The 24,876-nt window shown below is 37.5% G+C and overlaps 1 protein-coding gene across 1 annotated transcript in view; it reads right to left on the bottom strand.

The window, feature by feature from the left end:
* Positions 1–24,876, bottom strand: part of CTNNBL1 (catenin beta like 1) — a gene marked incomplete in the record, with an annotated part of 170,142 nt that overhangs the window by 63,243 nt on the left and 82,023 nt on the right. Inside the window, 3 exon segments of the mRNA XM_036749174.1 lie at positions 4,254–4,345; positions 6,779–6,872; positions 13,500–13,597. Of these exon segments, the coding sequence (XP_036605069.1) occupies positions 4,254–4,345; positions 6,779–6,872; positions 13,500–13,597 (284 nt within the window).

Genomic DNA, 24,876 nt, shown 5'->3' with positions numbered 1-24,876 from the left:
TTGTTACCCTTCTCCCTAGTTTTGAAATTTTGCTTAACTTATTAATCCCTTTTTCCCCTCTCTTTTTATATCTAGTTATTCAATTCTTCTTCCTTTTTTTCTCTCAGGTAATTATTCAAACAATTTCTCCCCTCCTCTCCTCCCCTTCATCCTGTTTTACTCCTTAATTTTTTAAAAATTTTATTTTCTGCACCTTTATATAAAGAGTATTTTTCCCCTCATTCACTTTATTATTTCCCTCTATTCTGGAGTTTTTCTTTTGATTCCTGGTGCTTATATTTATTTAGTGCCTCTTTAATTTCTGTGTTTCTAACAGAATTAAAACTTCCAAAGTTGATATTTTGGGTGCTTTATTCTAAATAGTTTCTATATTATAGCTTTATAGATCTTGTCCCCAGCTAATTTTATTCTGCTGTGTCTCATTCTTAGAAATACCAGTTCTTGCAGGTTATGGAGAGGATAATGCTCCACTATTAGGGATATTCTTATGTCCCTGACTGTATAGTTTATTATTAGCTTTTGCCTTCCTCATGCTAGTTTTTTTCCTCTATTTTCCTTGAAATCTCCTCCCTAGGTCCATGCAATGTAATACAATCTAAAACAGTGCTAAATGGGTCAACTACAAACCTCAAATGGGCCCTCACTGCTGCATGGCCCTTGATTCACTATACCACTTACCAAAATGACTTTTCTAAACCTCTTCATCTTTCCTCAAACTTCCCACTGCTCACCCTCCTACAATCTCTCAGCTGAGAATCTTGCCTCATATTTCACTGAAAAAACTGTAGCCAGAGTGCTCCCTCTTCTCCCTTGTTTCTCATCTCACACTGATCATATGCCTTTTACCAATATCTCCTTATTCACTTCTGTCTCCTCACCCTCTCATCCCTCCAAATCCAATCTCTGGCCAAGTCCCATCCATTTTACTTTTCTAAAATCTCTGGCCATCTACCCCCATCTGTCCACATACACACATTTGTCCACTACAACCCTGGTGCAGCCCCTTATCACCTTACATCTGGACTACTGCAACAGTCTCCTGATCTGCCTGCCAGAAGTCCCTCCCCACTCCAATCAATCCTCCAGTCAGCTGTCAAAGTGATCTCCCTAAAGCACAGGTCTGACTTTGTCACTCCCCTACCCAATGACTCTAGTGACTCTTAATCACAACATAAAATCTTGTGGGTCTTTCAAAGTCCTTTATAATTCACCCACACAACCCTTTTTAGTCTTCCTACATATTATTCTCCCCCTCCTCCCTGACCACATACTCTGTGATCCAGTGAGACTGATGTCCTTAATGTCACTCAGAGATGTTAGATGTCCTGACTCAGCACTGTTGCAGGCTAGCCTCCATGCCTGGAATGCCCTCCTCTCCTGACTTCCCTGGTTTCCTTCCTAAAATTCCAACTTCTACAGAAAGATCTTCTAGTGTTCTTCTTCTGTTGGTTATTACTAATGTATCCTCTCTGTTGCTCAGTTCTCTGGCTGAGCTTCACTGTGGCACAGAGCACTGCTGTACGCTGTCCCAGGCTGAACAACCATAGTCCTTTTGGGAGAGCGCTGGGGATGGGGTGGAGTTGAGTCTTGTTGCAAAGCTGTAACCTGCCTGAGCACTATGAATGGTGGGGCAGAGGGTGAGAAGTAAATATGTTAAGGGTTAGGGATTAGCCTTCTCTGCTATTAGTTCATTGATCTGTTACCTTAGTAACTTAGTAGTGTCCTAGACTAGAAAAAAATAAAATTTCTTTATCTCTTTGCATGCATTGCCTATTTTGGAGAGGTCTGCAAGTTTATGAGGATTAAGGGAAATGCCTAGTCCCCTTAACTTGCTGGTTATGTGAACCATGATGCTGTATGGTTTTAAAATAGCACCTAAGAACTTAAATGTCCACCTACTTTTTGTTGTGTGTGTGTTTTTTTTAAATATATACTCATGGAAGTGGTGGGAGAAGTGGAAAGAGCTGGTATGAAATCCAACAATGACAAGGTTCTTCAGCTCCAAAATGGCTGGGAAACGCTATCATAGATAAGAAAAGTAAAACTTGCATATGAAGGGGAAATAATTGTAGATGATGATATTAAATCATGATTCCCCCCTCCCACCCATTATTTCTCAATAAGATAATTCTAGCTGGTGGGTGAAAATCAGAAACAAAGAAGGTAGCAAAAAATTTAAAAAATATTTTTAAGGCAAGGTGGAAGGTAAAATAAGATCATCTTTTCCTGACATGCAGAAAGCACAAGTTAACAGAGAGATTTTATTACTACCTACTTAACAGTCAAAAATGATCATAATTATTTAATACTTAATACCAGGTCCCAAACCATGAAGACATTGCGTCAGAAATAAGAAATAGAAGGACTTAGTCACAACAGCTTGGATTTTTCCATATTTACCAATGAAACTTTGAATTAAATGGGCTTATCTGGTCCCCTATCCCCTTTGCTTCCTGGAGCTCTTAAGTCTTGGTGGTGTCATACAAAATAACCAGCAGAGAGTAGATTTGCACTGAACATATACTTGTCTAGAATAAACTAAATTTCACCCTTTTTATAGAGAAAGGGAAAGAGAAGAAAACATCATAATTGGGGGGAAAGAGACACAAGAATGATGCTACCACCCATCCTCAGAAACTCTTGGTTATCCAGAGCACAAAGGGCACATTCGGATACATTTACAGCCCTACACTACTGATGAAACAGATTTTACTTTGTAAAATCTCAGTTCTCAGTATCAGGAAGAAATATGACTTACAATCACTATGTCACATACATTATAATGCAGGTAATTCTCAATTCATTAACCCATATGCTTCATGTTCTCAATTCCTTTTCAAGTACCAATTTAATGACAGATGATACAGATTTTATATCTTTAAAAAGAAAAAAATAATCCATTTTAGTAAGCAAAAATTAGTATTAAAGACAATATTTCATAGTAACATAGTCAATGCACTGGATCCCTAGCTGTTTTAAAACATACACACACACACACACACACACACACACACACACACACACACCCCACATTGTGATGCCATTTCTTTGGTTCTTAAATGATGTTATCTGCTCACTTACTAAGTCAATTAATTCAATCATCTGGTCACAATAGGATAAAGTAGCCAGGTTCATTATGTGAATGCAGAGTTTCACCTACCTATATGTATATTGCTATTTAAAAAGACCACTCCACTCCTCAGAGAGCTCCTTTAAGATAGAACTTCCTTCTTGTAGAGCCACTCCAGGTAGTGTGAGATAATAGTGCCCCATCCCTAGTGGACACACAATGAATATTACATTAAGGTGATTCTGGGTTCTCAAAGGCTATTCCAGCAGATTTGCAAATCCTTAAAGGTTCAACCAAGCTGGAAATCAGTCTAGACTCAGTGTGCCTGCTTTCTGAGAAGTAGGCTTGCTAAGAAAAAAAGTAATCACCACAAGAAACCTGACTATCAGGTTTTATCTCATCTCATTTTTCAGCCATGGCAACACATGAAATGTGAGGCGGTACAATCTGCATCAGTGGAGAGAAATTATTTTCACAACCCTATGAAGTAGACAAAACATTACTATGCCTATTTTACAGAAGAGGAAACTGAGGCTGAGTGAATAAGTGACTCACCCAAGATCAAGTAGCTTGCAAGCAATAGAACCAGAACTCCAAGACAAATGCCCTTTCCCCTTTGTTCCAGCTTTTCATTATAGATGAGGATGACAAATCGTGATCCCCATCTCCAACCTATTATTATATTAGCCATTTTTATGCCCAGGCAGGAATTTCTAGGCAGCCAAAAAAGATCCCCACACCCACATAAGGGACTTTACCATTAGTCCTTTCTTCTTCCCTCTTCCCTACCATCAACAACTTCCACATCCAAAGATCTCAAGGATTTGGAAAACTAAAAAGTAGGCTCCCCTTCACAAAAGTTTGGGGCCCCTCCCCGAAGAATGCTAAGTGATTCATGCCACCAATTTCAACCTCCTCAAATGAAAGCCATTCTGAAGTAGCAACAAAGACAGATTTTAATTTCATCTCTTGTTCACCATCTGAAAGAGGTAATAACATACAATAAAAATAGTTCAAAGGACTGAAGGAAAAAGCAAAAACTAAGAGCCACAAACTGAATAAGCAGCCGATGAAACATTGAAAAGAGGCTACATTTCCATTTGACTAATTCTTCATGCCACAATGCCTGAAGGAGATAATGTTCATCAAAGCCCTTCAGAAGTTATACCAATGAAAAACTCACCTTCAGTCTCTTCAGCAACCACTGCATGAGGCCCTGCTGGGCAGCTTCTGTGCACATTTCTGGTCGGAACTCAGCCATATTTTCTACAATGGCTAAAGAAAGAGAGAAACCAATCATATGCAAAAGTAATTTTGCTTTTGTGCATAAGTGCACTAACTCACTGTAAAAGTCATGTCTTTCTTTCTGTGGTTCCCTGCACCCCCACCCCTACCCCCACCCCCTAGTCAGACGCCATAGGCATGTTTACCTGATCCATGGTATTCCTAAGGGTTTTTTGGGTGTGTCTTTTTTTAAAAAACAAGCTAGGTTTGTAGCCAAATTTCACAGAACTAGAAGTAATGTAAGTCAAAAGAAATTAAGTATGTAGTAAATACTGGGGAAGTTGGGGGGGAAGGGGAGTTGTGCTAACAGAGCATGGCCTTAGTTTAGAAAATATCAAATGCAGGATAGTTGTCCTAAAACTTTCCTTTCTTCCATGTGCCCAATTCAAGATCTTCAGTATAATACTGGGCCACCAGGAACTATGAAGTAGTCAAGAGTGAGAGTCTACAAGTAGGTAATAAAGACTTACCCCCACCTGTCTAATTGGTCCCTTTCTCATTCCCTCTCTTTGCATCATTAAGAAACATGACCACATTAAAGGAAAATATAATCTTCCTAACTAAAACAATTTTTGCACAAAGGAAAGGAGGAAATAATCAGTTGAGGGGAATATCAGGCACACAACTAAATATTGATAGGCTTGCTATCTCTAAAATGCCACTTAAAAATTCTTATTTTTAAATATTTATCTGATGGGCATCTGAAAGACCACTGAGGCAGTCACCTACTTTTTCCACCATCTTTCTGAATCCTTCACACCTGTCAGAAATTAAACCATGGAAGAAAAAAAAAAAAGGTAAAAGTAAAGCCTGGAGTTTGAAGGGGGAGGATGGTGGGTTGGGGAGAGGAGGAAATTTTGAGTTATAAGAGAGAAATAAGGCAAGACAAGAGAAGACTAAGAAAATCCATTCAATCACTAGCTGTGTAACCTTGGGCCAAATTACTTCAGATCATTCCCATAGCTCTCATTCATTATGTGAGACTCAGGAGGACTCTAGCTAGTCGTGGCTTCCCTAGTCAGGAAAGGGGAGGTGTCACTCCCAAAACATGGCACTTGGTGCTAGTTTTTCTGTTTTCTCCTCCTTTCTTGTCAAATGGAAAAGAAAAATCAATCCATTAAGTTGCAGTTTCCCTGTCTTTCAGATTTCATCTTTTGTTATGAAAACACTTTGTCCTATTCATTACTTTCACTATTTCTAAAGAAATTCACTTTATTCCCAGTGAATCTACTTTAGTCAAAATTTTAGTATGTCATTTTAGATTAAATTATCAGGAAAGTAGAGCTAATAAGGAACCAAAAAAGATCATTTAATCCAGATGAGAAATCTAATTATAGATGAGAAAACTAAGGCCCAAAATGGGGAAATGACTTATCCAAGGTCACAAAGCTAGCAAGTAACAGAACTGGGAATAGAACCCATGGGTTCTATCATCAAACTGCTCTTTTCACAGTGCCCACCAATTATTACTGCCAGGATCAAGTTAGGATTGCTATCCTGGTAAAATTCTCCAGTGGGGTAGAAAATAGCAAAACCAAAAGTTAATTCTGTCTAGAAACAACTACAATACACCCCTGCATTCCATATTATAATACTCTCTTTTCACTTAGTCTCACGACTCTACAACTTCCTTATAATAATCCCTATTGAGAGATTCTGAAATTATGAGAGAAATCAGTTACAAGAACAGAGAAAGAAAATAAAAACCTAATTTCATCAAAATCTCTCCTTCCCTGGGGTCTCAGGCTCTGGTCATGGATCATCTTTGTTTTTATAAGACAATCTGCAGTGATCAAGAGGAATACTTGAAAATGCTGTTTTAAGTAAGCTTTAGTTTCAACATCTTTGCAGGGAGGAAGGATGGGAGAAATTCAAGGAAAATGAGGATATATATATATATACTGCAAAGGAATCTCCTTAAATGAACACAAAAGAAAGAGGCAGACAAGTTAAAAGCAATATTTCAATTCCAAGTCTGTGCAATAAACTATACATAAAGAAAGAAACACCGAAGCTTTTCTAAATAAAATGCCCTATAAAGGAGCACAATTGCTCAAAAGTTTGCCGTTCTAGTGAAGGAGAGTCAGAAGGAAAACTAATGTATTAAGGGAATGAAATCACAAAATGAATACTTTCCAAATCCCAAAATGTCACCCAGCAGAGTCCTTCCATCAAAATTGGAGTTTTCCTGGAGCAGGTCTACTGAAAGGAATCTATGATTTCAGTCGAGGAAGGTTACCTATTTAGTGGATTTCTGCTTTATTACCTGCAAGCTGAATCCAAGCTGCAGTTATATGAAATTTACACAAGGGCCTTTATTTCTGAAGAGGCAGTTTGGGAGCAGGAGGAAAAAACATCCGGCTGTTGACTCTATTATAGAGAAAACAAACAAAGCGAAGAGATAATATGTGTGCATCCCCTTACCCAGCGTGTTATGGACTCCATCCGCCTCTTCTTTCACAGATTCATCTAGTCGCTCTAAATTCTGAACAAGCAAAGCTGCCACCTGACCATCCACCTGCAAGAACCAGAAAGGAAGCAAAAGAGACAAGATAGAAAAGACTCTGAAAAGACCCCCAAATGGACTCTCATCTCTCCTCTGCCATTCCCTATCTAACCTAAATGAATCCCTTCCCCATTCCCACAGCCCTATATTTTTCCCCAAGGAAAAAATCTCAGGAAACAAAAAAAACAAAAACAATTAAAGATCACAGAATTAGAGTTAGAAGGGACTTCAGAAGTTACCAAATAGATTTACAGCAGGACCAGGAAGGAACCCTTGAGGCTAATGTAGTCTAACCCTCTCATTTTGCAGATGAGAAAACTGAGATCCAGTTAAGGTTAAGTGACTTACCCAGGAGGGGACTGTAAACCCAGGATCTCTTAATCCTTTCCAATGTACTAGGCTGCCTCCTCAACAGAAAGAAAATATCCTGGAAAGTGTGGAGAACCGAGAGCCATGCAACCTGGGTGTGAGTCATCATCCTGTCGCTAACTAAGAGAGGAAACCCTGAACAAGTCACTTCTCTTTTCTGGATATGTTTACTTATCTGTAAAATGAGAGTGTGGGACAAGATGATACTCAAGATCCCTTCTTGCTCTGACGTTCTATAAATTATTATACTTTTCTCCTTGGCATCATAAATTATCATGGCACTTAAGGAGATGAAAAATCTTACATAGGGTCACCTCAACCATCCGATTAGTCCAGCATTCTCTCTACAGTAGCAATGCCAAACACTGACCTCAAAAGGCTAGGTTCATAGCAGAAAACATTCCTATCTTCTATAACTTTATTGGAACCTAATACATAAATCCTTCTTGAGCTTAACTGTATTTCAACAATCCCTTTCATTTGTTTGTTGAACATGGAGCCTATGAGTTAGTGAATTGAACTTTTTGTATTTGGCAAACTACCTTCACATCTGTTGTCACATTTCACCCTGAAAACAACCCTTCCACATGGTATTACCCTTATTTTATAGAAAAGGAAACTGGCTCAGACAGGTAGAATCACAGATCATTAAGCCATACAGCTAATTAATTGTAGCGTTGAGACTAGAATGAAGTTCTAATTCCTAGTGCAATGTTTTCCCCCATACCAGGAGATGCCTGTCTCCCCTGTTCAAGCTCTCCTTGACTCAACAAAACTGTCATTTACCACAATGGATAGCTATTTAACCAGCCAGTTTCCCAGTCTTAACAATTTCCAGGGGCTATAGTGCTTAGATCGTAAGCTCCTTGTGAGCAAGGTTCTTGTATTTTACGTTCCAAAAGATACAAATTGTTTACAATACTTTGCACGTTGTATGATGGGGTGTTTACTGATGTTTGCTGAATTGACTGATTTTTTTTGGTGACTTCCATGTTCCAGCATTTGCTAGGAGGGGCTTAAATTAGTTAATTATGCTATTTCTTAGCAGTTAAGGAAGAATACAGATCAAGGAAGAAGTTGAAACTACTGATAAACATTACTAGTGAAAGAGTGAATTTTATCTTTAGTTTCACTTTTTCCCATGTGGCAGATAACACCGCAACAAGTGTATAATGAGTGTTCAAACACAAAAAGAAAGATTATGTGATCATATAGATTTACAGCTACAAAGGACACCTCATAGGTCATCTAATCCAAACCCCTCATTTTAGAGATAAGCAAATAGGATCAGAAATGTTCAGTGACTTGCCAAAGATCACAGAGGTAGTAAACAGAATAACGGAGATTCAAACCTAGGTTTCTTTTGACCCTACCAGCACTGCTCATTCTCCTACTTATGTGGGTGGTTTTCACCTCTGAATGAGGATGTTAAGAAGCCTGCTCTCAAACCTCATCACTAACAAAGGCTTCACTAAGCAAACCCAACACAATGTTTTTCTTAATTAATTGGACAGTTTTGGTATGTGAGATGAGACAAAACAGAAAAGCTTTGGGGGGAGGAGGGAAGGGAAGAGAATGAACCATATCAGTAGTTTCCGCGCCCCCCCACCCCCCCCACCCACCCCCCCCCACCCCCCCCCCCCAAATCACCTTGATTGACTCATAATCTCCCTGAATTCTGAGGTAGCAAACACTCCAGCTCCACCAGATATCACTCACTTGTCAGTTCTGTAAGCCACCTAACTAGTTTCAATTCCTCATTGCTGTTTTATCTGCATTTTTTTCTCCTTCTTGATTCTTACTTATGTCTTCTATCTCTACTGTCTAAAAACTGGTAGTGACAGTAACTGTGAAGGATATGTGAAAATCCCAGACCTACATTGTTATATGTATGATGGGAACCACACTGGAGAAAAAAAAATCTTATTTCTTATCATAAAAATAGAACTTTTAACAGTCTGCTTTTCTGCACTTGCATTACGTAAAACTTTATGTTTAGTTGAGTTAAATTCAATTTTACCTCATTGCACTGGGAGGAAAAGAGAGTCAAAATGCATTTAGCTCAAAAGAAAAATAATCATTCTAGATATAGCCCTATAAGCCTTCTGGTAAGCAGCACAAATTGGCATTCTATCCTACTCCTTTAACCCCTCCTGTCCACTTTTACCCTTATTTTCAGGGACTGTGGCTAAGTCTGATACTAAAAAACAAATCAGCCTGGGAATTATATCAAGACAAAGGAAATAATTCTGGTTTGCAAAATCAGGTTGAATTCCGTCAGAGGTGTTCTGATAAGTTTACTGGTTATCTCCACTTGTTAACAGGTCTTCCAAATGATATACTCCAGCAGCCTCCAATGAGACAAGAACACAATCAGACGACCTTTTCTATTTGTCCAAAGTGAGGAGATAAGAAGAAAAACAAAGTGGTAGGTCTTTGTATGAAGCATGGATGACCTACCAATGAGTTTTCCCATCTTTTCTTTCCTGTTTAGACCAAGGAATAGCAAATTCTGGAGTCATGAAAGCTAGAATCACACAACAAAAGAGCTAGAAAAGGATCTTCAAAGAACTCATAAACCAATGCTTAGATTTTTGAAAATCAAGAAACGAACCCAAAGAGGGAAAAAAATCTCTTGCCCAAGGTTACAAAGCAATCTATAGAATTTTTAAAAATTAGAATCTTGAGCAATAGTATAATTTTAAATATACATATATTTATGCTAACTTGTAGCCACTTAGAAATGTTAGGTGAAAGAGGCTGTCTGAAATAATAAACAAATAAATAAATAAACTAATAAATCACTCACTAGCAGCATCAGAAGTGAAGGTAGTGGAGGTTCTAAGAAAATTTATCTTTCAGGTTTATATCATTCCTTATTCTTTCCCAGGAAAACAAATGTAATATACATCTCCCGACTATGAGAAGAAACACTTGTACTTCTTTGCTTTCAGAAATGGTTTTAGATTTCATCAGGGATCAATGTAAGGGTCATGGAGGAAGCTGATCAAGTCACTTTACCTCTCTTCACCTCAGTTTCCCCATAAGGGTGTTGGTACAGGCAACCCCTTAAGTTTTCTTTAGGCTCTAAATATATGATCCCAGAAGGAATAATGTCCTCACACAGTCTAAATATATAGAAAAATTCAATAATGTCACAAAAATATCTAAATCTCCTAACGTGAGAGGTAGTGAGGTATAACAAAGCACTGCACACGTAATCGAGAAAACAGGGTTCAATGAGCACCTCAGACTCGGATTGTCTGTGTAACTATGAGCAATCATTTAAGCTCCCTTTCCTCATCTGTAAGTTGAGGCTGATAATGCTTACATCACCTTCCTTCTTCCTTCACAGGTTTTGAAGGAAGCATTTTACATTCCTTAAAGCAAAATAATAACAACAGCAGCAGCAGTAGTGGTTGATTAAAAAAAAATCCAGGGGTTAGACTGAACGATCCTTTTCAGCCATAACAACTTACAGGTTTATAAATATTTTTGACTGAGGAACGAATGAATGAAAGAAAAACTAAGGTTATAAAATGTCTCTATAAAGCACTGCCAAGCTTCCAAAATACTAGGTTTCCTCAGAACAGTCTAAAAAAAAGCACTGATATGGATAGGAATTTCTCATTTTTTTTCTTATTTAGGAACTTTTCAGTACCTTATATTGTTAGTAGTGTTGGAGAAGTCTTCACAGAACTCGAATGTTGAAAGAAACCTCCAAGACCATCTATTCCAACCTGTACCTGAGTAAGAACTGCCTCTACAAATTTCTGACAAGCACTCATTCAGCATTCCCTTGAAAGACTTCCAATAATGGGGAACTCACCATCTCCCAGAGAAGCAAATTTCACTTCTGGATAACTAATTTTTTTGGCAAGTTTTTCCTCATAGTCAAACTGCCTCTTTATAGCTTCCACCCATTAGTTGTCTTCAGGCACAAAGCAGAACAAGTCTAATCTCTTTTACCCATGGTAGTCCTGCAAATATCTAAAGATGGCTATTTAATTTTGTTTTTGTGTAACCAAGATAAAAAAACTAAAGGATCCCTGAGAATGCCAATACTGCACTCTTTTCTCCAACAGGGCTTTTTTATAGCTTATAATTTCCAACTGGGGAAAAGACAGAGGCAATAACTACAAACTGCATCTCACAATAAATTCTACCAGATGCCCTCTAGCTCCTGTTCATGCCGTTTTGTGACTTTGATATTGGCCCCAAATTAAAACTACAAAGAAATCGATGTCTTTTCAATATTAAGAATTCTTATAAAAGTTTCCTAATAAAGAATAAAAATGGGGAAACAAAAATTAATTTAAGCCTACCTTTTCCTAACTCTCTGGTATTTACCAAGAGTTTTCTACTGGTAAGACAAGCAAATAATCTATCCTAATCCTGAAATTTTCAGTTCCTTGTGACAGATATAAATCCCACTGGAATAAAGAGATTAGTGCCAAAATCTTAAAGACAATAATAATAATAAAAAAAAAATTAAAAGCTCCTAAGCAGGAGCTACCTAATGACTCCCCAGGCTGTAGATGAACTGTTTCTTTCTAAGTGAACAATAAAATCTGCAAGATCCAGCTTTTGTTAGTGGTTTTGGCAACACAGAAAACAGAAAAGGGGCTTTTGTTCAAATGGCTGTTTCCAGGTCCATTTTTACAAGCAGCAGGCGGGCTACCTGCTCCTTTCTCCTCAATCCTTTTCACACGACAACCTTCTAGGCAAAGGATGGTAATTAAATACAGCACAGGGACTACGCAGGAAGATGCATTCAGGGCCACTGCAATTAACCTTTGGAAGGTAAGCCTGTGTGGATGACACCACAGGGACTTGATGGAAAAGCAAGTGCAGCTGCCTTCCCCCAACACCCCTCCAAACAAAAGCCCATCTGATTTCTTTTCTCTCAACACAATCATTCCAATGCCCAATAAAAAAAAACCCTGTGTTCTACAAATGTGGCTGGTCACTCCAGGAAGCAGCTAGAAAGAAAAATGGCCACAGAAATTTTCATCATACTCAATTGTTATTGACTCTGCTGGACACCTCTTTCTATGTTAAGATACAGTTCTTCATATCGACTCAGTTCATGACCTTTCCACTCATGCCAAATACCAGGAACCAGAGTGCATGGGAAAAGTCTAGTATAAAGAGCAGAAGAGAAAAGGATTGGGTCAGTGAAACTGACATCGTATCTGCACACTGAGATAAGGACCTCAACCGAATCACTATTAATTGGAAGTTTTTTGAAAAAGACTAACCAGGAAAACCTATAAAAGAGAAAAAACATCATGCCAGGAGTCAAGGGACCTGCATCCTGATACCTTTACCACTAACCAGCTGTGTGACCCTACTCAAATTACTTAACCCCTGAGTTTCACTTCTTCATCTGCAAAACGATCATATATTGAGGGCCAGAAGGAACCTTAGAGTTCAGCAGGTCCAATCCCCTCATTTTTCAGATGAGGCTTAGGGAGTTGAGGGTCTTACCCTACGTCATCCAGTCAAATCATCTGAATGGGAACCAAAGTCCTCTGACTTTAAATCCCTCACCTCACACAGCGCCATGAGAGTGATGATGTTAGAACTAGAAGGGACTTTAGTGATAATTTATCCCAATATCCTTCTTTTACAATGAAGGAAAGTAAATTCTAGAGGCCCTGACTTGTCCAAGATCAAATAAGAAAGCACTTAAGTCCCTACATGCCAAAGTACTAGAAATCTCACTGATTTGTACTCCCATTCTCTCGTTATTTAGTAAAGCAGAGGTGTCAAACACATAACCTACTTCCTAATACCGAAACCATATTAAAATGTAATTGGAAAATTTTTAAGAAAATAAATAAAAATACAATAAAACACTGATAACATTAATATGTGGTTTTCTAAGTCAGCATGCACCTTTCAGGATCCTTATGGATGGTTTCGTGGCCCCTGTTTCCATTTGAGTTTGATACCACTGTAGCAGAGGATACTCTCAAGTTCAGCTTTAATTCCAAAGCATAGCACCCCACATGAGGACACAATAGACTCAATGTACACAGTCCAGTGTCCCATAATTTGAGAACTGATCCACTCTAAAATCTCTTTGTGCTGGAAATAAGATTTCTATTAAAATAACCCTAGATTTCTGCACTATGTCAATGCTGAGTCACCCTGAGCTTGAAGTCAATTTAAACCCCCAAGTACTTAACTTCATCATCAACCAATTAAGATAGTAGTAATCATTACCAACTCATAGAGAATGAAAGGAGTGAATATGCTACTTACCAGAGCATCAATGAGCACCTCAGCTCCCTCTTCACTCTCATGGAGTGTATCAATATCTGTTAATTCCTGCAGCAAATCAACCACAGCTATGGACACATGTGAGAAATGTTAAGGGCATTAACTACATGTGGAAATCCTACAGACATTTTATTTTCAAAAATTTGGTTCCTTTCTGTATCATGGTTAATCACTTCATCACCATCTTCAACAGTGCTCTGCCCACAGTGGGTGTTCAATGTTAAATGACAGACTAATTTTCTTTCTTTACACCACCTTCCTTAGTAACTTATTCTATATGTTCACTATACCTTCATAAATTTCATAACTTCAAATAAATCAGTCAGAAGTCTCTTTTCAGAGTGATCTGAGAAATAGGCCAACACCCTTAACCTTAGCCCATAATTTAAATTCTTGAAACTCAGTATAATCTTAACTACTCTGTACAGTTCACCTTCAAAGGCAGTAATGATTTCTGTGATGTGATGCCTGGTGCTTTGCAAAGTATTTCACTGAAGTCAGTGTAGGATAGAACGGATTTAGGTTAGGCTAGGATAGGCAAAAAATCATTGGAACCCTCCTCCCCACCATACGCACTCTACCAGTCCCGGCTGTACCAACCTTCCGTCCTTACCTATCCCCCTCCAACATACCACTTTGGATAAAAGAGAAGTGAACTAATAGGGTGGAGTGTGGGAAAGTAAGGAAATAAGAGGAAGAATGAAAAAACACAATCTAACAGAACTAGAGACATATGGCTAAAGCCTTCAAAAATAGAAAAGCACTATTCCCCTCTTGTCCAAACTCAAATGAACAAATTTTTACTGAACACATATGCAAGGAATTGTAGTACTATGTGTAGAAAACAAAGCAGAGGGAGCCTCAAGAAGCTTATAATTTAGTTGGGGGCATGATACCTAAGTAGCTAGGTACTACAGCAGGTAGAGTGATGAACCTAGTGTCAGGATGACTTGAGTTCAAATCCTGACTCCTACAATTCCTAGCTATATAACCCCTAGACAAGGGGTTTATCTTTCTCAGCCTCAGTTTCTCTGACTGTAAAATAGGTATAACAGCATCTTCCTCCCAGAGTTGTTGTTAGGATTAAATGAGAATGTGTAAAGTTCATTGCAAACCCTAAAAAGCACTATATAAATGCTAGATGTAAGTACCTACTCTCTGTGCCAGGCACTGGCACCAGGCCTATAAGGGAAAAGCAACAACAGTCCTTGACCTCAACGAGCTAATTTTCAAAATGGAGAAACAACATGTACATAAATAGGTAAATACAAGGTAATATGAGAGAGCAAGACACTAGCTGCTAAGGGACTAGGAAACGCCACCCGTAAGGGTGACATTTGGGGTGAGTCTTAATAGAAGCCAGGGGTTCTAAGAGGGAGAGATGAGAAGGGAGAGCACTCAGAGCATATGGAACATAGTCAGGAAGACAGGAATGGGGAAGTTTGAAAGAGTACTAGATTTGGGGAAAGGTGAAAATCATTTTTTTTTAGACAGATTGAGTTTAAAATGCCTATGTGACCATCTAGTTTGAAATGTCCAAAAGGCAACTGGTAATATGGGACTGAAACTTGGATCAGGGATGAATATACAGATCTTGGGGTCATATGCACAGAGATGATAATTGAACCCAGGGGAGCAGATGAGACAAAGAGAGATAATAGAAAGGAAGAGGGTGCAGGACAATGAAAAACAACCACAGTTAGAAGGTGTGACATGGATGAAGATGCAGCAAAAGAGTCAGAGAGAGAAAACTCAAACAATTAAGAGAACTAAGGGAAAGCAGTGTCATGAAAACCCAGAGAAAGAAAGCATCCAGGAACTGATCAACAGTATCAAATGACACAGAGGACAAAAAGGATGAGAATCAACAAAAGTTCAGCCAGTTTTGCAATTAAGAGATCATGAGATCATACATCTCGAGCTGGAAAAGACTGTAGAGGCCACTGAGTACAACTCCCTTTACAGATGAAGAAACTCAAGGGACTTGTCCTGGGTCACATAACTAATGTCTAAGGAAGGATCTGAACCCAGGCCTTCCTAACTGCAAGTCCAGTTCCCTAAGCTGAAGTACATTCAAAGGAAGACATCCAGCAAGGAGAATGGCTCTGGAACTACCCCATTACAAAGAACAGCTGAACGGAAGTAGGTGTATAGAGCTTGAAGAACTTGTTCTTTCTTTTTATTTTCTGACTGGATCTGTTATTTCATCAGTGTAGGGAGCTCCCAGTGAGAAACATCCTCTAATAAAGACAAATTGGCACTACTCTGAAACTTAATAGTCTGAGAGAGTTGCCTGATGCACTGAGAGGGTGAGCAACTCACTCAACATTATGCAGTTGTTATGAGTCAGAGATAGGACCCAAATCCAGGTCTTTCTGATTCTTAATCCATTGTGCTATGGTACCCCTTATAAAAGACTTACAGAGGAGAGATTTACTGTCATCAATTAATAAAGGGTTCTTTTGTGGAGGAGATATTAAACTTATTTTGCCTGGCCACAAAGGATAAAATCAGGATGGTGGAAGTCACAAAAAGGCAAACTTAGATTTTAAATAAGGAAAAATGTGCTAACAAGTCGGAAAGGTATATTTGTATCAAGCCATAGAGGACCATGAATGAAAGTCTAAGGAGACTTACTTTTATGCTGTAAGTAATGGGGAGCCATTGAATATTTCTGACTAAGAAGAAACAAAATGAATAATCTGAAAGTGGTAGGGATGATGAATTGGATACAAAAGAAAACAAAGACAAAGAGGCTAGTTAAAAGGCTAACATCTCTAGGCACGAAGTGAACTAAAGTCAAAATAGAAAAGAAGAGAGAGAAGTCACAGATAATATGAAGGTAAAATCAAGAAGTGACTAATGAAGTTCCAAGTGTTCACAAATGACTTACACTAAAATAAGTGTATACACACGTGTCATATATATTACATATATACACATATATGTGTATGTGTGTATATGTATATTTGTATATATGTGATTAAGGTTTTCTTTCTGGACCTATGAATGACCAGCTGTCCAAAGTGGGTAAGTTCTTAGATTGTATGCCTTTGTTTTCTGTTTCACAGGAAAAGATGGGTCAATGATATTTCCCTAAAACACAGGGAAATTCATACTACTTGATGTATGCAAAGAGCTTGAAGATCTTAGTATGAAATCTCTTTCAAGTTTGTGGTACTTATCAGAAAAGTAATCAAAAGGCTGCTAACACAGAGGATAATCAGTCATACCTGACACACTGTAAACCACAATACGTAAGCTACTTAAGCCACTTACAAATGGGTCACATAACCCTGAAATGGAGGGCAACTCCTGAATGAAAAATGAGTATGTGCAATTCCTCCTAAGATTCAAATTATTGATGGAAAGGGGGAGTATTGGGAAGGCTTAAATTAGACCAGATCCAGACAAACGGTAGCTATAATATAGACTCAATATGTCTCTGAACTGACACTTATTTCCAACATAACCTATCAGACTTCCAAGGAGGAAAGTGAAAATTAATGTTTCCCTTTATCCCACTTAAGTTTGTGGAACTCCCACAAACTACTTTCACACAGACACACACACAGATGGATAGATGGATATACACACACATATATATATGTGTGTGCATATACTTTACTATAAATAAATATATTGGTTTAATTTTTCCATGTCTAGTATATTTTCATATGCTTGTCCATGTTTGACTGTCAGCCATGGAGCATCACTGGGATTGTCTTGGCATCTGAGAACACCCTAAGATGATCACAGGTACTGCACAACTTAATGAATGCAATCTAGCCCACTCTCCTCTTACTTATTTTGGGGTCTAAGTCACTGTTCATCTGCTGTGTGTGTTCAAGATACATATACTCAAAAGACCAGCATTCAATTGTATAATAGAACTGGTACCCCAAGTGTTATGCAATCACCAAGCTTCTCCTGCGTCAGTTGTTACACTAAGCTCTTTAGACAGATTATAAAGAACATTTCGAAGGTTTTGCAGTACTTCAGGACTTGATGAAATTGAGCACAACATCATCTATGCAGTTACCCAGAATGAAGGAGGAAAGCAGGCAGGACTGCATTTGAGGCACACTGCAGCTTTTAATTACCCAAGCTTCTCAATGAAACAAAGATCCATCGATTGAATAACAACATTCTTTTAATGACGATGTATCAATCAACAAGTATTTATTCAGTGCTAGGCATCGTGTTAGTTGTTGAGGATGTAATACAAAGGAAGAAACAATCCCTAACTCTCAAAAAACTGACATTCTAACAAGGGAGGCAACTCACATGTATACTGATATAGGTACACATGTATGTATCTACATAGACACACAAATTAAATACAGAGAGAATAAATACAAATAAATACCAGGTAGCAAATATAATAAGGTAGATTGGGAGAAAGGGAACTAGCAGTTTGTGGTAGGTGGAGGGCTGATCAGAAAAGATATTGGTTAAAACAGGCACTTGAGCTATATAAGAGGAAAAGATTCATTCTATGAGGTGGAGGTGAGGAGTGAGTCAATGTATTCCAGGCATAGGAGACAGCCAGGGAAAAAAGGCAATGAGATGAGAGGTGATAAGTCATATATTAGAAGTGTGAAGTGTGAATAATGTAAAATAAAGCAGGCGAAGGGAATAATGAACTCTGTTTTGGACATAGTAAGTTTAAGAAGTTTCTGGGATATCCAGTTTGAAATGTCCATTAGGCAACTAATAATATGAGAATGAAACTCAGGAGAGAGTGAGGCTAGTTACATAGACCTGGGAGTCTATTCATGAAGGCGATAATTAAAACCAAGGAAGGTTATAGTCATTGAAAATGTAGAGAGAGGCTTGGAATACGATGTTCTGGATGTCAATGGAGCTAGGATTAAAACCAAGAATCACCTACCCAGCAAAACTGAGTATCATGCTCCAAGGCAAAATATGGACTTTCAATAAAAGAGGACTTTCAAGCTTTCTCAGTGAAAAGACCAGAGCTGAATAGAAAATTTGACTTTCAAACACAAGAATCAAGAGAAGCATGAAAAGGTAAACAAGAAAAGAGAAATCACAAGGCACTTACTAAAGTGGAACTGTTTTGTTTACATTCCTACATGAAAAGATGACGTGTATGATTCATGAGACCTCAGTATTAGGGTAGCTGAAGGGAATATACATACATACATACATACATACATATGTATATATGTGTGTGTATGTGTATATATATGTGTGTATGTATGCATATATGTATGTGTGTATATATATATAGACAGAGGGCACAGGGTAAGCTGAATATGAAGGGATGATATCTAAAAAAATAAAATCAAATTAAGGAATGAGAGAGGAATATATTGAGAAAGGGAGAAAAGGAGAGATAGAATGAGGTAAATTATCTCACATAAAAGTGGCAAGAAAAAGCAGTTCTGTAGGAAGGGAAGAGGGGGCAGGTGAGGGGGAATGAGTGAATCTTGCTCTCATTGGATTTGACCTGAGGAGGGAATACCATACACATTCAATTGGGTATCTTACCCCACAGGAAAGGAGGAGGAATATGATAAAAAAGGAGGGATGATAGAAGTGAGGGCAGATAGGGGGAGGAGATAATCAAAAACAAACACTTCTGAAAAGGGACAGGGTCAAGGGAGAAAATTCAATAAAGGGGGATAGGTTAGGAAGGAGCAAAATATAGTTAGTCTTTTACAACATGAGTATTGTGGAAGGGTTTTACATAATGATATGCATGTGGCCTATGTTGAATTGCTTGCCTTCTTTAGGAGCGTGGGAGGAGAGGGAAGAGGGGAGAGAATTTGAACTCAAAGCTTTAAAAACAGATGTTTAAAAACAAAAAAAAATGTCTTTGCATGCAACTAGGAAATAAGATACACAGGCAATGGGGCATAGAAATATATCTTGCCCTACAAGAAAGGAAGGGAAAGCAGGATGGGAGGGGAGTGGGGTGACAGAAGGGAGGGCTGACTGGAGAACAGGGCAATCAGAATATACGCCATCTTGGAGTGGGGGGAAGGGGTAGAAATGGGGAGAAAATTCTTAATTCAAACTCTTGTGAAAATCAATGATGAAAACTAAATATATTAAATAAATAAATAGATGGATAAATAAATAAATGAATAAATAGATGGATAGATAAATGAATGAATGAATGGGAAAGTAAAAAAAATTTTTTTAAATACAGAGAGAAAAGTGTAGAGGCCAGAGCCTTGAGCAACACCTACAGTTAATAGCTGTAATATGAATGATTAGCAAATAAAGGAGATGAGAAGAAGTTATCAGAGTGACTAATGTGGCAAAAAAGGAAAATGATAAATGTTGGGGGGATGTGGGAAAACTGGGACACTAATGCACTATTAGTGGAGTTGTGAAATGATCCAACCATTCTGGAGAGCAATTTGGAACTACACCCAAAGGGCTATAAAACCATGCATACCCTTTGATCCAGCAATACCACTGCCATACCAAAGACATCAAAAAAAGAGAAAAGGATCCATTTGTACAAAAATAACTATTGCAGCTCTTTTTGTGGTGGCTAAGAACTGGAAATCGAGAGGATGCCCATCAGTTGCGAAATGACTAAACAAGCTTTGGTATATGATTGTGATGGAATATTATTTTGCTCGAAGAAATGACAAGCAGGATGATTTCAAAAACCTCAGGGAAGACTTACGTGAACTGATGCATAGTGAAGTGAAGAGAACCAGGAGAACATTATACACAGTAACAGCCATACTATTCGATGAAGAATTGTGAATGACTTACCTATTCTCAGCAATACAATGATACAAGACAATCTCAAAGGACTAATGATGAAGCACACTATCTGCCTCCAGAAAAAGAACTTATATTGATTGAATACAAAGTGAAGCATGCTATTTTTCACTTTTCTTTCATTTTTTTTCTTTTATTCGAGTCTAATATGGAAATGTTTTACATAATTGCACACGTGTAACCCATACCTGATTGCTTACTGTCTCAGGGATGGGGAAGGAGAGTGAGAAAAGGATAGAATTTGGAACTCAAAACTTTACATGAAAATGTTTTTAAAAATTGGAAAAAAAAAAAAAGGAGCTGTGAGATAGATATGAGGAGAAAAAGGAGACACAGTAGTGTCAGAAAAACAAAGAAAGGAGAAAGTATCTAGAAGGAAAGGGTGGAAAGTATTATCAAAAGCAGCAAAGATGTCAAGAAGAATGAAGAATGAGAAAAAACTCCTCAGATTTGGCAATTAAGAGATCACTAGTACAACAAAACCAGAAGAATTTTTTTTAAATACCAGAACCCACTATGTACACATAAAATAGAGGATCACCTTCAAAAATATAAAATACCTACACTGATACAATACCAAATAAAGTTCTTAAATAATCTGACCTCAGAAAAGGAAAGAAAACCAGCAATAAAGAAACTACCAAAAAAAACCACTTATGGTCCTGATAAATTTACAGGAGAATTTTATCAAATTTTTATCAAACAATTAATTCATAGACTACACGAATTATTCTCAAGAACTGAGAAAGAATTCTATTAATCTTCTTTTATGAGATAAATGTAATTCTAATACCTAAACCAAGGAATGAAAAGCAAAGAATGAGAACTGCAGACTAATATTTCAATTCAAAATTTTCAATATGGCAAATCATGGCAAACAGACTACAGCAATTAACAAGCAAAATAATCTGTTATGGTCAAGTCTGATTTATACCAGGGATGGCTCAACATAAGGAAAACAATCAATATGATAAATCATATTTAAAACAAAACCTGGTGATTATCAACAGGTACAAAAAGCCTTTTACACAGTACAACATTCATTAATGTGTTAAAAAACAAAACCCCACAAAGTATAGGTAAAGGGAGATTTTTAAAATATGATAAAAAGTAACTAAAAAGAAAAGTAAGTACTAACTACACACAACAGGGAAACATAGAAATTCTCCCAATAAGTACAAGAATAAAGCAAGGATTCTCACTTTTCTCATTATTATTTGATATAGTTCTGGAAATGCTGGCAAAAGCAAAAGGATGAGATAAATAAATGAAAGGCTTACGGGAGGCAAACCAATATCAATCTCCTGATGACACGAGTGTTTACTTAGAAAATTCTAAGAAGTGAACAAAGAAACTGAAACAATGAAAAGTGTCAGCAAAGTTGTAGGCTACAAAATAAACCCACAAAAACCAAGAACATTTCCATATGATATATAGATGTATACACAATATAATATATATATATACACACACACACACACACACACACACACACATACACATATAAAAAATAACAAAAATCCAGAAGACAATAACATAAATATTTGGGAGCAAATCTATCAAAGTACACTCAATACTTATATAGATTCAATAACAAAATATTCCTTAAATAGCTCTCTTAACAATTTAAATAGCTAGACAAATATTCAGTGTTTGTGGGTAGGTAATACCAATGTGACAAAAATGACAATACTACCAAAATTAATTTATAGATATACTGCTGTTACATTACAAAACCAGAGAATACTTTATAGAGTTAAATGAAATAATTACGAAATTCATTTGAAGGAACAAAAGATCTAGAGTATCAAGGAAACAATAAAAAAGGTAGGACAGAACAGGACTTCTAGACCTCAAAGCACATTAAAAATACAAATCATCAAAACTATTTTGTCTAGTGAAAAAAAGAAAACTATATCAATGAAACACACTAGATAAAGAATCAGAAATATCTAAACTCAATAAATCAGTGTTCACTAAATCCAAAAACATAAATTACCTAGGAAACAACTCCGTATTTGATACCTGCTATGACAACTATTAAGTAATATGGCAAAAATCACACTTACAACAAAAAAGTATATTCCACAATAAATTCAAAATGTGACCTGAATATTAAAGAATATACCAAAAAAATTAGAAGATAAGCAGATCATATACTTTCTATAGCTATAAATAGGAATGAATTCTCAACCAAACATAGAATAAAGGCAATCACACAAGACAAAATAGATCATTTCAGTTACATAAAAATGAAAAGGTTTTGTACAAAGTTAATACATCTAAGATAAAAAAAGGAACCCAATGAGGAAAGTCACTTAACAGTCAATAAACATTTATTAAGTGTCTACTATGTGTCAGGCAATGTGCTAAGTGCTAAGGATACCGCAAAGAGGCAAAAGACAATCTCAGCCACAAAGGAACTTACAATCCAATGGAGAAGACGACAAGCAAACAAATAGATGCAAAAAAGCTATCTACAGAATAAATAGGAAATAATTAAGAGAGGTAAGGCACTAGCATTAAAAGAAGTTAGGAAAGGAAGCTAGTAGGCAAAAATGGAAAAGAAGAATATCCTTACATAGATAGCCAGAGAAAACAAGAGATGGAATGTCTTGTCCATGAAATAGCCAGGAGGCCAGCGTCGCCAGATCAAAGAGTACATGGCCGGGGTGTAAGGTGTCAGAAGACTGGAAAGGTAAGAGGTGGTTCAGATATAAATGGCTTTGAATGCCAAACAGGATTGTGTATTTGATCTTGGAAGAGACAGGAAACCATTGGAATTTACTGAGTATGAGAGGGACATGATGATACTCTTCATCAAACATGGTATCCAAGATATACAACTAACAGAAATATATATGGCCGAAGATCATTTCTCCAATAGAGGAGTAGTCAAAGAATATAAACAAACAGGTCTCAAAAGATGAGTTGCCAGATATTAGCAAACTATAAGAAAAAATGTTCAAAATCACTAATAACAAGAGGAATACAAATCAAAACAATGCTGAGACTTCATTTCACACTCAACAAATTCATCAATGTCAGAAAAGGCAGGCACACAAATACACTGTTAAACGAGCTGTAAATCTGTATTCTGGAAAGCAATGTGAACTACTTAAATAAAATTACTAAAATGTTTATATCCTTTGAGCAAAAGATTCCACTGCTACACAAATACCTAGGCAGCTAAGTCATAAAATGGATAGCGTGGTGGGTCTGGAATCAGGAAGATTTTATCTGACCACAAACTAACTGTGTGGCCCTAGGCAAATCACTCAACTCTGTTTAACTCAGTTTCCACAACTGTAAAATAGAAGTAATAAGTGCTAAGTGCTCCCTCCCAGGGTTGCTGTGAGGATCAAAAGTGATAACATTTGTAAAGTGCTTAGCACATTGTCTGGCACGTAATAGGCACTATATAAATGCTAGCTATTACCATTATATACCCCAAGAAGGTCACCGACAAAAAGAAAGGTTCCATATAAACCAAAACATTTATAGCAGCATTTTTTGTGGTAGCAAAACAAAATAGACATCTATCAACTGGGGAATGGTTAAACAAACTGCAACTGAGGAATGTAATGAAATGTCACTGTGTTGTAAGAAGCTATGAGTGGAGGCGGGGGGGGGGGGGGGCAGCTAGGTGGCGCAGTGAGTAGAGCACCGGCCCTAGAGTCAGGAGGACCTGAGTTCAAATCTGGCCTCATGACACATGTGCTAGCTGTGTGACCTTGGGCAAGTCACTTAACCCCAATTGCCCTGCCCCCCCCCAAAAAGAAGTTATGAGCATGATGAATATAAAGAAGCATGGAAAGACTTACATGAACTGATGCAAAGTAAAGTAAGCAGAGCCAGGGAAACAACAAACTCAATGACTACAAAAACATAAATTTAAAGAACCACCACAAAACAATCAAAACTGAACACTGCAAAATCATAAAGAACAAATGTAGCCCCAAAGAAGTATGAGAAGACACCTCTCTCCTGGCTCCTTTACTGAGGGCTGGGACTTTCAGTGTGAAACACTGAATGTAATATCAGATTTTCTCCATGTGTTGGTCACTTTTGCTCTATTTCTTTTCTCTTCTTCTAAGTAAAGGCTTTCTCGAGGGGAGAATGTTATAGGGGAAAAATCAATAGAAATCTATTCTTTAAAAGGAATTATTGGTAACTTTGGGGGGAAGTTTCAATACACTGAAGGAAAGGAGAGAAGGAAAACAGGACATCTGGAAGGAAAGGAAGGACTGAGGGAGGAACAAAAAGAGGGAGGGAGGAAATGAAGAAGGGAAAAAAAGAGGGAGGATTTATTACACACCTACAATGTTTCAGGCACTGTGCTAAGCACATCCTCATTTTATAGTTGAGGGAGCTAAGGCAGACAGAGGTTAAGTGATTTGCCCAAGGTCACACAGTTATTAAGTTGCTGAAACCAGATTTGAATTCAACTATTCCTGACTCTAAGCCCAATACTCTATCCACTGGGCCACCTAGCACCTAGTCTAGTGAAGTTTTGTTTGTTTTTGCAGGAAGAGAAGACTTGGAAATGTTGGCAGTCCTGAACAACCAAAGTTTCTGAAGAATTAAT

Source organism: Trichosurus vulpecula, chromosome 3 (assembly GCF_011100635.1).
Source record: "Trichosurus vulpecula isolate mTriVul1 chromosome 3, mTriVul1.pri, whole genome shotgun sequence".
Lineage (NCBI taxonomy): Eukaryota > Metazoa > Chordata > Mammalia > Diprotodontia > Phalangeridae > Trichosurus > Trichosurus vulpecula.
Note: the sequence above shows the minus strand (reverse complement) of the source record. Positions and strands in the feature narration are given on the sequence as shown.